At 37.5% G+C, this 13477-nt stretch overlaps 1 protein-coding gene across 2 annotated transcripts in view; it reads left to right on the top strand.

Moving 5' to 3' along the window:
• LOC134630782 (astrotactin-2-like) overlaps positions 1-13477 on the top strand; it is a 280317-nt gene that overhangs the window by 176092 nt on the left and 90748 nt on the right. For both annotated transcript variants that reach the window (XM_063478441.1, XM_063478442.1), the window contains 2 exons: positions 6031-6197; positions 8899-9087. In XM_063478441.1, coding sequence (XP_063334511.1) covers positions 6031-6197; positions 8899-9087 — 356 coding nt within the window. The remainder of the gene's footprint in view (positions 1-6030; positions 6198-8898; positions 9088-13477) is intronic.

The following is a 13477-nucleotide window of genomic DNA, read 5'->3' on the forward strand; positions in this document are numbered from 1 at the left end:
ACTATACAAACAAAATGAAATGCAAGAAAGTTGTGTCTACAAGTATAAAACTTCTTCACTACTGGCTTGTTCTTGGTGTGCTGCCATCACAGAATCACTTCAGAAGAACTGAGTGGAATTCATTTGTCTCAAATACAAATTGTTCCCCTCCCGAACGCTTGTGTCTTTGGAGAGTTGTCCAGGCAGAAAGAGCAAGTAGCTCATGGGCTGCACTAATGGCTAACCTTAAGAACTTTCATTCAACCACAGAGAGCTGCATAGCAATTCTGAATTACAGATAGCTATTCCCACAGCTCTGCTCTAATGTGATGAATGGCTCCAATCTTGTCAGAGACTAGAGTGCTCTTCCACCGAATGCTGAACATATGGGATTTTGTGTAGAACACACATGAGCAATGCATAATTCATATTTTTTTCTTTATTGTTTCTGGCTTTGGTTTTCTCAGGAGATCAACAAATGTAATTGAATAATATGTTTGATAAAATCCAAAAATGACTCCTGCAATGTAAACAAAAATACAAATTTAAAAAAAGGATAAAATAAAAGGAAGTGTACCCATACTGCATTAATTTCATCTTCATACAGACATCGGATATTATAACATAGCATAATGTTTAAATTATGAGACATCAAATTATGATTTTAAACATCTCATAAGTGGAGTGAAACAGCCTTGATCCCTTCTAAAACAGTTCTGATAGCACAGGTGGGTGATGATCGCGTAGGATTATAAATTGTGCTCTTGGACCTCAGAGAACTTTTGAGCAAAAATAAAGCCTTGGCATGCAAACCAACAATCAGAAGAACTTTCCCCTCTCCTTTGACTAAGTTCAATGCAAGACAGACTATTTTCTGTACTTACTTGAGCAATTGTTAGTGTATAATATTGAGAATGGAAAACACATCCTTGAGGCATGAATTAGATACAGAAAAGTGTATAAATTAAAGCCTGACATACGTGAAAGTGTCATCCAAATGTCAAATTGAATAAGCTTAAGGTGGTATCAGCTCCTGTGCTTGTTCTCTGCCTAGATTGTCCTCACATCTACATTTTTCGCTTGATATACACCGATCAGGCATAACATTATGACCACCAGACTAATATTGCATTGCTGCTAAATCAGCCCTGACTTGTTGAGACACCAAAATGTTAGCAATAGATCCTGTAATTCTTGTATGTTGTGAAGTAGGACATCTATTTGTTTATCCAGCACATCCCACAGACACAACACCTCAAACACGTTGTTCTGTTTCTTAAACCATTCCTGAAACATTTTGCTTTGTGGCAGATCACATTACACTGCTGAAAGAGGCTACCGCCATCAGGAAATACTGTTTCCATGAAAGGATGTATGTAGTCTGCAGCAATGCTTAGGTAGGTGGTATGTGTCAAAGTAACATCAACATGGATGGCACGACCCAAGGTTTCCCAGCAGAACATTGCCCAAACCATCACACTGCCTCCAGCAGCTTTCTTTCTTCCCATAGTGCATCCTGGTACCGTGCATTCCCAAGTAACATATACAAATGCAATGGTCATCCATGTGATATTAAAGAAACTGTGATTCATAGATAGGTAGGTAGGTAGGTCCCCTTGTGGGGATAATAAGTTAAGATAATCAGTGTTATTCACTTCACCTAACTAGATGTTGCACTAGAGCAGCAGCAGCATGTCAGACCAAAGCAAAGGGCACGTCTGCGAGACACACTTTTCCATACTTTGTGTGAGACTCACCTACTTACTTCCTTACTGTGTCACTTCATGTCAAAAAAAAGGTACAAAAAGTGCAAAAACTCGCTTGACTTCCACCAGCTTCAATCGATTTAATATTTGTTGCTGCATTTCCTTTTGCTTGTATTTTCACCATGTTCCACCAAAAATCTGCAAAGCTTGTGACTTTGTGGTGACTTGTAAAAACAGCAAAAGATGGTGATATGTTGAATTTTTGACCCGCGATGATAGATTTGCTCGCTTTCTTCACAGCCTCTGGATATGAGCAATACTGTGTAAATGTGTCTCTCCTGCAGTGATGACTGAAAACTAGAGCCAGACCAACTGCAGAACATTGACTCAGTATCTGGGAATGGGGACAAAGGATAAAGCTTCTTTGTACTCCTCCAAGTGTGACACCTGGTTATCCTATTTACAAAGGGCAAGTCTCTTGCTAGGAACAACAAAGATATTGAGCAAGATCCTCAAGCTCTCAGAACACTGAAAGAGGACCTGAGCTTAGAGGATAAAGTCTGCCCCCAGGCCGAATGGGGATTTTTTAAATATATATTTATACATATAAAGATAAGATAAGATACCTTTATTAGTCCCACAAGGGGAAATTGGCCTAAGTGTTTTAGATCTATTAGACAGTTAATGAACATTCTCATTTTTCTAAAACTTTTCTAATAGACTTCATGCATTTCCAAACATCTCTAACATTATTAGTCTTTATCTCATTTCTAACTTGATTTCTCTGCTAATGTCCTGTATTGCATAAGCTTTATTTAAAACAACGATATGATTTATGTAATTGTTTCTCCAGAAGGCTTATGCCAAAGAAACAGTCTTATTTCTGATCTCAGGAAACCTTTCAAAATAAGATTGATCCTGATGGTCATTGTTTTGGACTAAATGAGGATTTGAAACAGTCTGAGCAAAAGAGGAAAAAAGATGGCCTTTAAATGGTTCTACTGTAAAGCATTTGTTTCCAGAAATGCTAATGTGTTATGTGTTGTTGTAGTTACTGGTGTTACTTAAATTGTACAGTTCTGCTGGATTTAATGAGATTAATAATCTCTTTGGAAATCTTTAAGCAGAAAACCAGGGAAACATAACGACTATGATGGTTGACAGCTGTTGGAGATAAAAGTTCACACACCTCGTACGCCTCTATCTCCAGGAGGTAGAAATGCTAACTGTTCTAGTCCAAAACAACAATATATACCACTTCTCTGTTGTTTTCCTTCTCATCTGATGACCAAAACTGAGGGAAAAAGGGTGCCTTTGGATGTGAGTCCTTGCCTATGTCAGTCATTAATAAATAGCTACACATAGTTTTCCCTTTAGCGTCTATACAACTGTGTCTGCAGGCATGTGACTAATGATGTCAGTGAACCTTCCTTACGTGCACTAGACCCTTTAACACCACCTCTTCCTTTGTGCTTCCTAACCTAAGAAAAAGTTCTCAGAGAAATAATAAAGTCATTTAACTTTCTGAACTTTGAGAAATATGTAGTGTTTAGTATATAGCATTGTTTTTTTGTTTTGTTTTTTGTTCTTTAAGAATAAATACACCACAACCAGCAGACATTTTAGCTGTTTGTGATTGCACGCCTACAAAAATATCCTATGCTGGCACACAAAACTTGAGGAATCTAGATGAGTCAGAGTAGCCGTTAGTGAAAGAATTGAACTGTGGACTAGAAAACTGATGTAACTCAGTCTCTCACAGTCCTCGTTTCTTAGCAAAGAGAGGCAGATATCAATACAAGCAAGGAAGACATTACAGCAACACTTGAAACTGAAAGGCTGGCAAAACCAACACATTTTCAGCATGTGGCTCACATCTGAAAGTGTAAATTGACCACAGCTGAAACCTGTCAAATATTCAAAGATGAGATGGAAACTATTTATAGTATCTCTGTATGCATCCTGCTGGAAACTCATATGGGGTGGTAATTCTGTTGTTGTTTTCCAGCATGTAATGTCACACTTTGTAGGAAACATTATGTAACATCTCAGTAATGACATATGTTAACTTGTGAAAGTCAGGGCACCAGCTACTGGATCCTGGTTCTCACTACACAGAGGAATGATTTGTTTTCTGTTTAGTTAAGCTAATTCAAAGGTTATTGCTGTATACTGCAGTAGTTGGATGTGGCCTTCCTGGTGTAGTTATTAAAATAGCCAAATATTGATGATCGCCAACTGGAAAACAAATGTTAAAAAATGCAATGAAATAACCACTCGTTGCCATCAAGATGTCCAGAAGACCATCAAATGTGTTTCTTTCTTCACTTGTGTTATATTTGCTGCAATTTCTGCTGCCCTTTTAGCCAGGTGTCTCTTGAAAAATATATGTTTCTAAAATTTCCAATCAGACTGTTTACTGCTTAAATACAGGATATACAATAATGCCCTTGAATCAGAGAAGCTACAGCAGGAAAAAATCATGCCAGGTGCCACTCATGTCAGGTAAGAACAGGAAACCGCGTCTTTGCATGGGCTGACCAAAACTGGACAATAGAAGATTGGAAGGATGATTTCTGCTGCTGTATTTGGATGGTAGTGTCATAATTTGGTTTAAATAAGATGAAAGCATGCATCCATCCTGCCTTGTATCAAAGGTTCACTCCAGTATATCACTCTGCTGGTGGGGTAATGATATGGAGGGTAGTTTCTTGGATGTTTTCTTGCTTAAGCTTCCTTAGTATTAACTATGCATGATATCAATACTGCGGCCTACCCGAATCTTGTTGATGAGCATGTACATCCCTTTATGACTTCCACCATCATACCAATCTTCTGATGCCTGGTTCTAACAGGATACATGCCATGTCACAAAGCTCAAATCATCTCAAACAGGTTTCTTGAACATAAGGAGTTCACTGTGCTCCGCTGTCATCAGACATCAGTCCATGAGAGATTCTTTAGGATGTGATGGTATGAGAGCTTCACATCATGGAGCCCACAAAGCTTCAGCTTCAGTGAAAATATATGATATATGATTTATATATAGAATGTATAATATTTTAATATTCTACTAATATTCTGTTAATTGTTAGAACAATGAACACACACACACAGACACACATTTTTTATGCTTTTTGATATAATAACACTTATCAATATTGTTTTAGCAGCATGTTGGTTGACTTGACAGTTAAGCTGAGCCAGCAGAAAAGTCTGACCTTTTTGTTTTGTTTGTGTAATAAGCATCTTGTTTACATATGAGATGAATAATGCAATATAATTTATGAGCGTAAGCTATTAAGTCAAGAAGTTATTTATTGTTAGTAACATTACATTTTTAATGGAGTCCAACTTTCTTATATAATACATCTGCTGCTTTTGCAGTTCTGAATAATTAGTATTTCTTATGCTGGAGGAAATATAATTCATTTAAAAATCCACTTCATAAATTAAATTCTGCACTTTAAATTAGCCAGGCAAATGACTAGGGTGCTGGACCCATTGTTCCTCCTCAGATTTCTGGCTTGAGTTGACATACTCAGATAAATGTGATTTGTTTTGTGTTTGGTTGATGGGAACTCAAAGTTGAACTAATACTTCATATTGAAATGAAATGTCACAACAACAACCCAGTGATAAAAGCTTGTGGTATCAATAATTTACTGCAAGGTAGGGCGCCACTTTTTAGTGAGCCACTAATGACTTTGCTAATTATTATCCATCTAAAAAGTATCAGTCGACTTAATTCCCAGCAAACAAGAGTGGCTATTTCTGTTTCTTGAAATCCCTTGGCTCATTTGAAATGCTTAAGTTTATTATTTTCTTTTATCACACTTCTATCAGCGTGGAATGATTTCACAAATGATAATCTTTTTAATTGCTGGTGCTTGTGTCTATATCTTTCGACTCTGAGTTTTTTCTTTCTGTCTGGCATTTAAAAAAAAAAAACAACAACACCAACACAGGCCTTTGTGTGAACTGAGGGGGGGCTTTCTGCTCAGGTAGTAAAATGAGCTGTGGTAACGATTCCAAGCTGCCGTTGTTTAATTTTCTAATCCTTTAAGCGCCTCCACCTTTTATTGTGTTGTATCAGAAAAAAATAATTGGCTTAAATTCTTCTTTTCTTGAATTTGTTCTTTCTGAAAGTCTTACTCCCTACTACTACTGTCTTATCTTCTCAGTCTTACTATCTCTGTCCTCTCAGCACTTTTTAATCCTGATTAAAATGCACATTCTGACCTCTGTGTTTTACACTCTTCTTCTCTATTCTTATTCTGTGCCTTTATCCTCACCCCCTGCTTGTATCCCTCCCACCACCTTTCCTTCTTTCTTTTTCTTACAGTGTCCTGAGGGGCTGAGGCCAATGAAGGATGGCTCAGGTTGCTATGACTACTCCAGGGGCATTGACTGTACGGATGGCTTCAATGGAGGTTGTGAACAGCTGTGTCTCCAGCAGCTTGTGCCCCTTGAAGATGACCCAAGTTCCAGCAACGTACTCATGTTTTGCGGGTGAGAATAGCTAGTAGTAAATAGAGAAAGAGAAGACATCTGCAGGGTGCCAATAAAGCTTTCTTTGGAAGTAGGTTTCATGAGTGATGTTTCGATTACACAAATGTAAATTTCAAAGAATACTAAATACGAAATAACCAGTGAATACACTATAGATAGAAAGTCATATAGATAGATTGATAAATACATATCATACAGCTCTAGTATAGCCATTACAAGCATAATCTACAAAAACATATACAATACAAAGATGTGGAAAAAAAACTGAATTTGTCCAAACAATTCAAATACTGTACCTGATACAAGTAATATTAGTGAATCTCACCTTTGAGATCGTGTTCACAGCTTCTAGCCCAGCTACTATTTTTAGACTGCTCAGTGGAAGCCCCGTTCTGTTCTCTTGGCACATGTTGCTGAATGTTACGGAGGTACTGTGTCAAAACAGTGAACCTTTAACCCGATTTTCATTTTGTGGAAGCAGTGGAAGTCACAGGGAGGCAAATCTGATGGGTCTGTGAGGATTTTATATGTGTAGATTAAAAAAAACCCTCCAGCCTTGTCAGTGCACTAAGTTCCAGCACAACATGGCACATGCCAAAGTTCTCTGCATGGTACAAATGGAGCTTTGCATTGACAGTCTGAGGCGGGGGGATCTTTTGGTAGTGTACATCCTTGTGAATGTTGAAAACAAAGAGGATGACCATTATCCTGGTACCACCCTGGACATGACATTCAATGAAACTGGACTCTTTAGCTAAAAACTTTCAACTTTGGCTGACAGTGAGCCTCCGTGTGATGGTCATTTTGTAGAATGAAGATACTCTTGCAGGGGAAATCATGCCAAATTTCAATTAGGTATAGTTTTTGTTTGCACGTCATAGAACTTTTTGATTATACCCAGTATATTGTAAATACTTAGGTTTCCATTTGAGTGCAGACTGCTTAGATTCCCCAGTGCAATCACACTGTTACTTTGCAACTTGATGAAAAACACTGAAAAAAAAACTACTGCACCGTGGTCCGTGGTAGCTGGAAAAGATGTGAATAGTGAACAAATGGGTCAAACACAGGACTTCCACCCGTGAGACTAGAGTTTGCATGAAAAAAGAAACAAGGTTGTTCTTAGCTGGCTGATTAAATATTTTTTTCTTGTTTAGAATTTATTGTTATCATAATTTTTCTGTTACATGCTCAGCTTTGGGACATGGAACTATTTTAAGGTTAGGTTAAAGAAAAGAATGATCTACACTGAATAAAACCCTTCAGGTTAGTGAGTATTTCTGCCACAAAGACCTGAACTTCTATATTGGTCTTTTTACCCAATTTCTAAAAGAAGTGATATTCCTGGAGCAATATTAAATATTATATTGTTGTTCCAAACATGAAAGGTCTGAAAAAGGGCTACAAATAGTAACCAAAAATACAGGAAGTACTTCTGTCAGTGTTTTTGTTAGCTTTAGGGTTGTCCTTCCCATTTTTCTTTAAATAGCTGTCTTCTTTGAGGGTATTTATATCTCAAGACTCTAGTTGAGTTACTATGTTTGGCTGATCATTTATGGAAACTGTTCTGATCATGCCAATGAAAGTTGCTTAATTCCTGGGACCTGATAACTGATAAAAGGATACTTGAAAACATGTCTAAATGCATCTGTTGACTTTTTGATGGTAACCTAACAGCAGAAGCCTAAAGAAACATGAAGCATTCCCTCATTCTTGATCTGTGTCTGATCTGGAATGATGTCCTCATTTTCCCCAGATCATTTGGTACCCTTACACTGTGGGCAAACATGAAAGTTGAGGCTCTGTCCATTTACCATGATATCCTGTTTAATTTCATAAATGTATTTTACTAAATCACTAGCCTGTATATCCACATGTTCTGTAATAATTGCACAATGCTTTTTAAAAGTGGCCTGTGGAAAAAACAGATTAAATTAATAAAATCATCTGAATGGTATAACTTTGTTCTGTAATTATACAAATTGTTCGTTTACAAAAATGGAAACAGATTTGCCTTCAACTACAGAAAGCCCCTGTTCCACCAGATCTGAGTATTGCCAACAGCAGTTGACATCTCCTTCCCACCGAGGTGAAGAGACATGAACAATTGCATGAGTCCTGCGCTCAGCCCTATCCAGCAGCACTAACTGCTCAGCCTGGTCTGTAAGACAGGATTGCAGACAAAAGTGGAAGCTATAATTGTGACTAACTGCAGAGTCTGCTGAATCCAGCGCCACTGGAATCTGTTTTAAAAGGGTTTTCACCAGAGTGCTTGTGTCCACAAACTCGGCATTGATAATTGTGACTATAGCACTTTGCATATGTAAAAGGCATTTTAGCTTTGACAGTAAGAAAGTAGATTCAACGGTATATAAACTGAAAACCTGGAAAAATGTCATTTAAAAAAAATGGTTGTGATTGTCTGTGTTAGGCTGTTATTAGTCTGAAGGAATTCTAAAGAAAATCGGTATGATTTTGGCATGCTGAGTTTCTCTGTATTGGTCTTTATAGATTGAAAATTAAAGTAGGAACATGGGAACATCCTTGTATATAATGTCAGTCTTTTAAATCACAATCAGCCTGCTACAGCTCAATCTTCTGTTTCAAATCTTGCCAGCACTATGCTTTCACCTCAAGTGTAAACAAGGTCTCCTAGATTGCATATCATACATTGTATTGACAGTGTTTCCTTCCTCCTCAGATGCGTGCAAGAGTACAAGCTGGCAGGCGATGGGCGCTCCTGTCTCCTGCAGTCAGACAACTGTGATGGACCAAAATGCCCTAAGCAGGATGTCTACTTCAATGACACCCTGTTTGGTGAGATGCTGCATGGATACAACAACAAAACCCAGCAAGTCAACTTGGGACAGATATTCCAAATGACCTTCCGGTAACTAGTGTACAAGTACATGCATTACACTTACATGACTATACAGAATAATGTTCATATGTCATGTCTTTTTTCTTTCAATTGTTAGTGACTGTTCATTATGTTGTTCTTCACTTTTCTTTAATCTTACCTAGAATCGTGTCTCGTCCTATAAGTTTATGCTTTTTCTTTCCTTTTTATTGTTTTCTTATCTATTGAAAAAAGAATCTGTCTTTATATTATTTCCAACTAAACTTGTAGACACTTAGTCTTCCCTCGAGACCTGCTGTTTCACATCTGAACAGTTTTTCTGCATCTCGGGAGACACATTGAGGCAGCTCTGAGAATCGGTAGTCAGGGTTTGCCATTGGGTTACTGCGTCTGTGCTTGCTTCAGTGTATGTGTGTGTGCGTGTCTATGTAGATACGTGTGTGTGACAGAGAGAGAGAGAAAGAGAGAGAGAGAGAGTGAGAAGGGCATGAGAGTGTAATGGTTGAGTGAGGATTGAGACTTATCCCATGGCAGTTCTCCTTAAACTGTCAGCTCTCTGAAAACCTGGCTCACTCTGATAAGTCACATGCTGTCTGTGAGGAAATGCTCAACACTGAGAGATGATAGGGTCTATTTATGCACAAATACAGTACCCACGGTAAACATGCTCAGCCTATATCTCACATTCTCTGTGTCTGTCGTCACTATCTCATGCGCATACTATATAGGCACCGCTTTCAGCAGGGTAATCATAAAATGCTTTTCAACTGCTCTGCCCTATGGGTCATAATAGTTGTGCTTGGCACAGGGTCATGACTTTACATCACATACTTTTAAGAAACGGAGAGAAACCTTTCCGTCTTTCAAAAATGGCTAAAATTTTAGATCTACGTAGAATTTATCTGAATGTATTAATAGTTTCTTTGGGCATCATCGTCCTGCTAAAATCTCCTTGTACCCAGGAAGGGTGGTGAACACAAGGTAAGTGTTTCGAGTCTGCAGTTTTACACCATTAATTTCATTTTAAAATGGTCAAATTATAGTCAAAGAAGCAATTTGAATAATATTAACATAAGAGCCTTTGTAAGGTGTTTGTGTGAAGTCTTCTCTCAGAAGTGTGCTATAATTCAGGTACTGTAATTTCACATAATTCCTCAGAGAATTCAGCATTTCAGTAATCCACAGATAAGTGTATAAAAAAGGACACTTCTGCTTTAATATCCCTATATTCTTAATATAAACAGCTTTCAAAAGAAGCAGTTCTAAATGCTATTAAGTTTCATTTATTTGGGATTTAGCACTCGACACAATCGTGTCAGCAGCGTCCTTGAAGATGTTATTGGAACGTAGAGAAGCTGTTAAGTAGCAACAGAAAGAATCAGACTAATGCATGTATTAGCTAGAGCGAGTTATTGTAAAAGATGACCAATAAAATCCGTTGCTTTCTCTCATCAAATATTCTAAGAATCTAACACTGTTTTAAAGTAAATTAGCTTTTTCATGCATTCAGGAAATGTCAACCAATTACCAAAGTATACAGAACAGGTCAATACAAAGTGAAAATATTTTTCTCAGAGTTTTGTTTGGACCTCACGTTATAAATTAAGAGGCTTCAGAGCATTCAAAGGAATGAAAAGCTATAGTTTAACTCCCCCATAAAGGCAACATCTGACGACCTTCTCTGTACCCACAATGACGAGTATAGACACTTAGTATACGCCTCGGGTTTTTCCAAGAGTAGCTGCAGACATCAACCTCACTAACTTCTGTTGCACAACCAGTCATTTTGTTCTAAAAGCATTCCTGGAATATAACAGAAACCACTCAGATTAGAAAAGATCTTCAAGGGTTACTCCTAGTAGGCTTTCAGGGGTTAGTTGTGATAGTTACCTGTGATCACCTTATCAGCTGTAAGTTAAACAGGGACTGAAAAGTTATCTTTAGACAGTTTGGAAGAAAGACTGACATGTGCAGAGCTTAAATTGGGGACTAAAGGTCCAAGGTTTCCCAAAGGTTTGAGAGGCTAAACCAGTTGGTAACTTCCTCTAATACACTCAACAAGGCACAGTTTGACAGATGAGACAAAGGCACAGTTTGAGGATTATAAACCCTGGCAAAGAGGCAGTCTTTATCCCTTTGCCCTCAAACAGTAGGCTGCACAGTGGGGCCTGAGTCTCCAGGCTCCAACTCCATGAGCTGGGTTATATTAAATACAGAAAGTAAATACACATGTACTCAAGACCAGGACTCTGATGACAATACAAAATTGAAACATTCAAACTAGCGTTAAAACCTTGGCAGACCTGAGACACACAATGAGTGACATACTGTTTTTTTACCTTATGAGATCAATATAAAGTAATATAGTGTATATGATATTGTTAAAATGTGTTTTTGGTCCCTGCTTTTAAATTTCTTAAAATTTAAAAACTTTCTTTAATGTTTTTTTCTTTTTAAATTTCTTCAAATCCTTTCTTCCAGGCAAGAATTAATCAAAGCTCCCTTAATAGCAGGAATTAATCCCTTAAAAATGAAGAAATTGTCAAACGTTGAATTACCAAAGAGAAGTCACAACACTATTAACTTTTCATGTTCCTCCTTTTTAGTGAATGTCTCACCTTTATACACCCTAAGGTTGTTTGTCTATACTCAGAAGTAAATTGTCCTGATTACTAAGCATACTTTAAGTATGGTTGTTGTGCTCTGTGACAGTCACTGGCACAGTGACTTGGAAGTCTTAAGAGACAGTCAAAAACCAAATGGTCAAAAACCAAAAAAAGACATCAAAATAAGTTAGATAATTGCAAAGTTACAAACATTATGGATAAACATGTTTGGCTCTAGCTGAGACTTATGTGGGGTTTTTTTTTTCAACTTAGGTAAAATTGTAATTCACTAATGATTTCTATAAAGAGTTTCCCTGACATTGTCAAGGTAACTGCAGACAAATCTACTTGGCTCTTAAAAGGGCCCTATTTTCAGTTCTGAACATCAAGTAAAATGACCACTCAGCCACAGCTCTCCATCCACTTTTTCTTTTTGAAATTAGTTGGGTATTGTGGTTATTTATCTTTCCAAGAAGTTAAGTCACACTTCAGAGAGAACATTTATAGAGAACTTTTCCTGTTTTCCATCTCAGCCTTCATTTTCTTACACCTGTGCAATTTGCACCTGTGCTTTGAAGCTAGAAAAATTTCCATGCTAATTGCAAGATGCATACTTAGCTACACTTATATGGTTCCCTGCAGTTAAAGGCACACTTGGCTGATTACATGCAGATGACAGGCAAAGTGCAGTTCCAGGCTGATGTGCCTGTTTGGATAAAGAACGCACCCGTCTCTAGGTGCAGAGTATGTCTGAAACGAAACACGAAAAGCATTTAAATAGACCGACAGTACATGGTTCAGTACGTTTTGAAGAGAGACTAGAGGAAACAAAAAAGAAAGGTGTTACTCTGTGTATCCATTATTTAAATCAGTGTCAAATTCTGTGGTGAAAATTTTTGTTTAACCAGAATGTATTTTGTATTCATCGACCCCACTAAACTTTCATCTTTGTTTCAATTTATTTCTGTTAACGATGGAAAGTTGAGCCGGGGTAAGTCTAACCAGAAAGGCTCAGCTCACAGTAGGTTGGTACTTGCCTTGCAGTGTCATTAATTAAACATGTGTATTATGCCATGTTATCTTACTGTGGTACTTACTGTGCTTATCAAATCCACTATGTCATTTGTCAAAAGAACATTAGCTTTGTCTTTATAATGATTTTGCTCCCATAAGAACCTACTTCACACTCTATGCATTTGTAGAAACATACTACAGTTCTTATTCTCATCATTTTCTACACTTCCCTCCACACCTTCTTTGATATGCAGATGCAAGACTTATTCCACAGCCCTTTGCCCCATTATTTTTCTCACCTCCACAGTCTACTGGTTTTCTCTCTCACACACGCACACACACAAAACCCCATTCCTATGCACCAGCACCTCAAAGTGAAATATTAGATGATTGAGATGAATTGTATAAATTGATTCACAGCTTCACAGGTCTTTTTTTTTTCAGCGTGAAATACAATCCATGATTTACGACTGTTTTGCATACATTTGGTATTATATTGATCACACTTTGCTTTGCACAGGATGTTGAGGTAAGCCCGGGGAGTGATTTTTGCATATTGCTGTAAAATTACAGAACTGTAACAAAATGTTACAATGTCATTCAAGCATTCATTCATTACATGTGTAAATGTGGATGTGGAAGTATAAAACACTGTGGAAAAGAAATCTGGCCCAAAAAGATTGATTATATTTTTTACAGTTTCATCCAGGAACCTGACAATGAATGCAGGCTAAAGGCCAAAACTTATCCTAAGATTGCATCCTTTCTATTTACTTAATTGTGCACTTATATGTACCATA

Source organism: Pelmatolapia mariae, linkage group LG7 (assembly GCF_036321145.2).
Source record: "Pelmatolapia mariae isolate MD_Pm_ZW linkage group LG7, Pm_UMD_F_2, whole genome shotgun sequence".
Taxonomy (NCBI): Eukaryota; Metazoa; Chordata; class Actinopteri; order Cichliformes; family Cichlidae; genus Pelmatolapia; species Pelmatolapia mariae.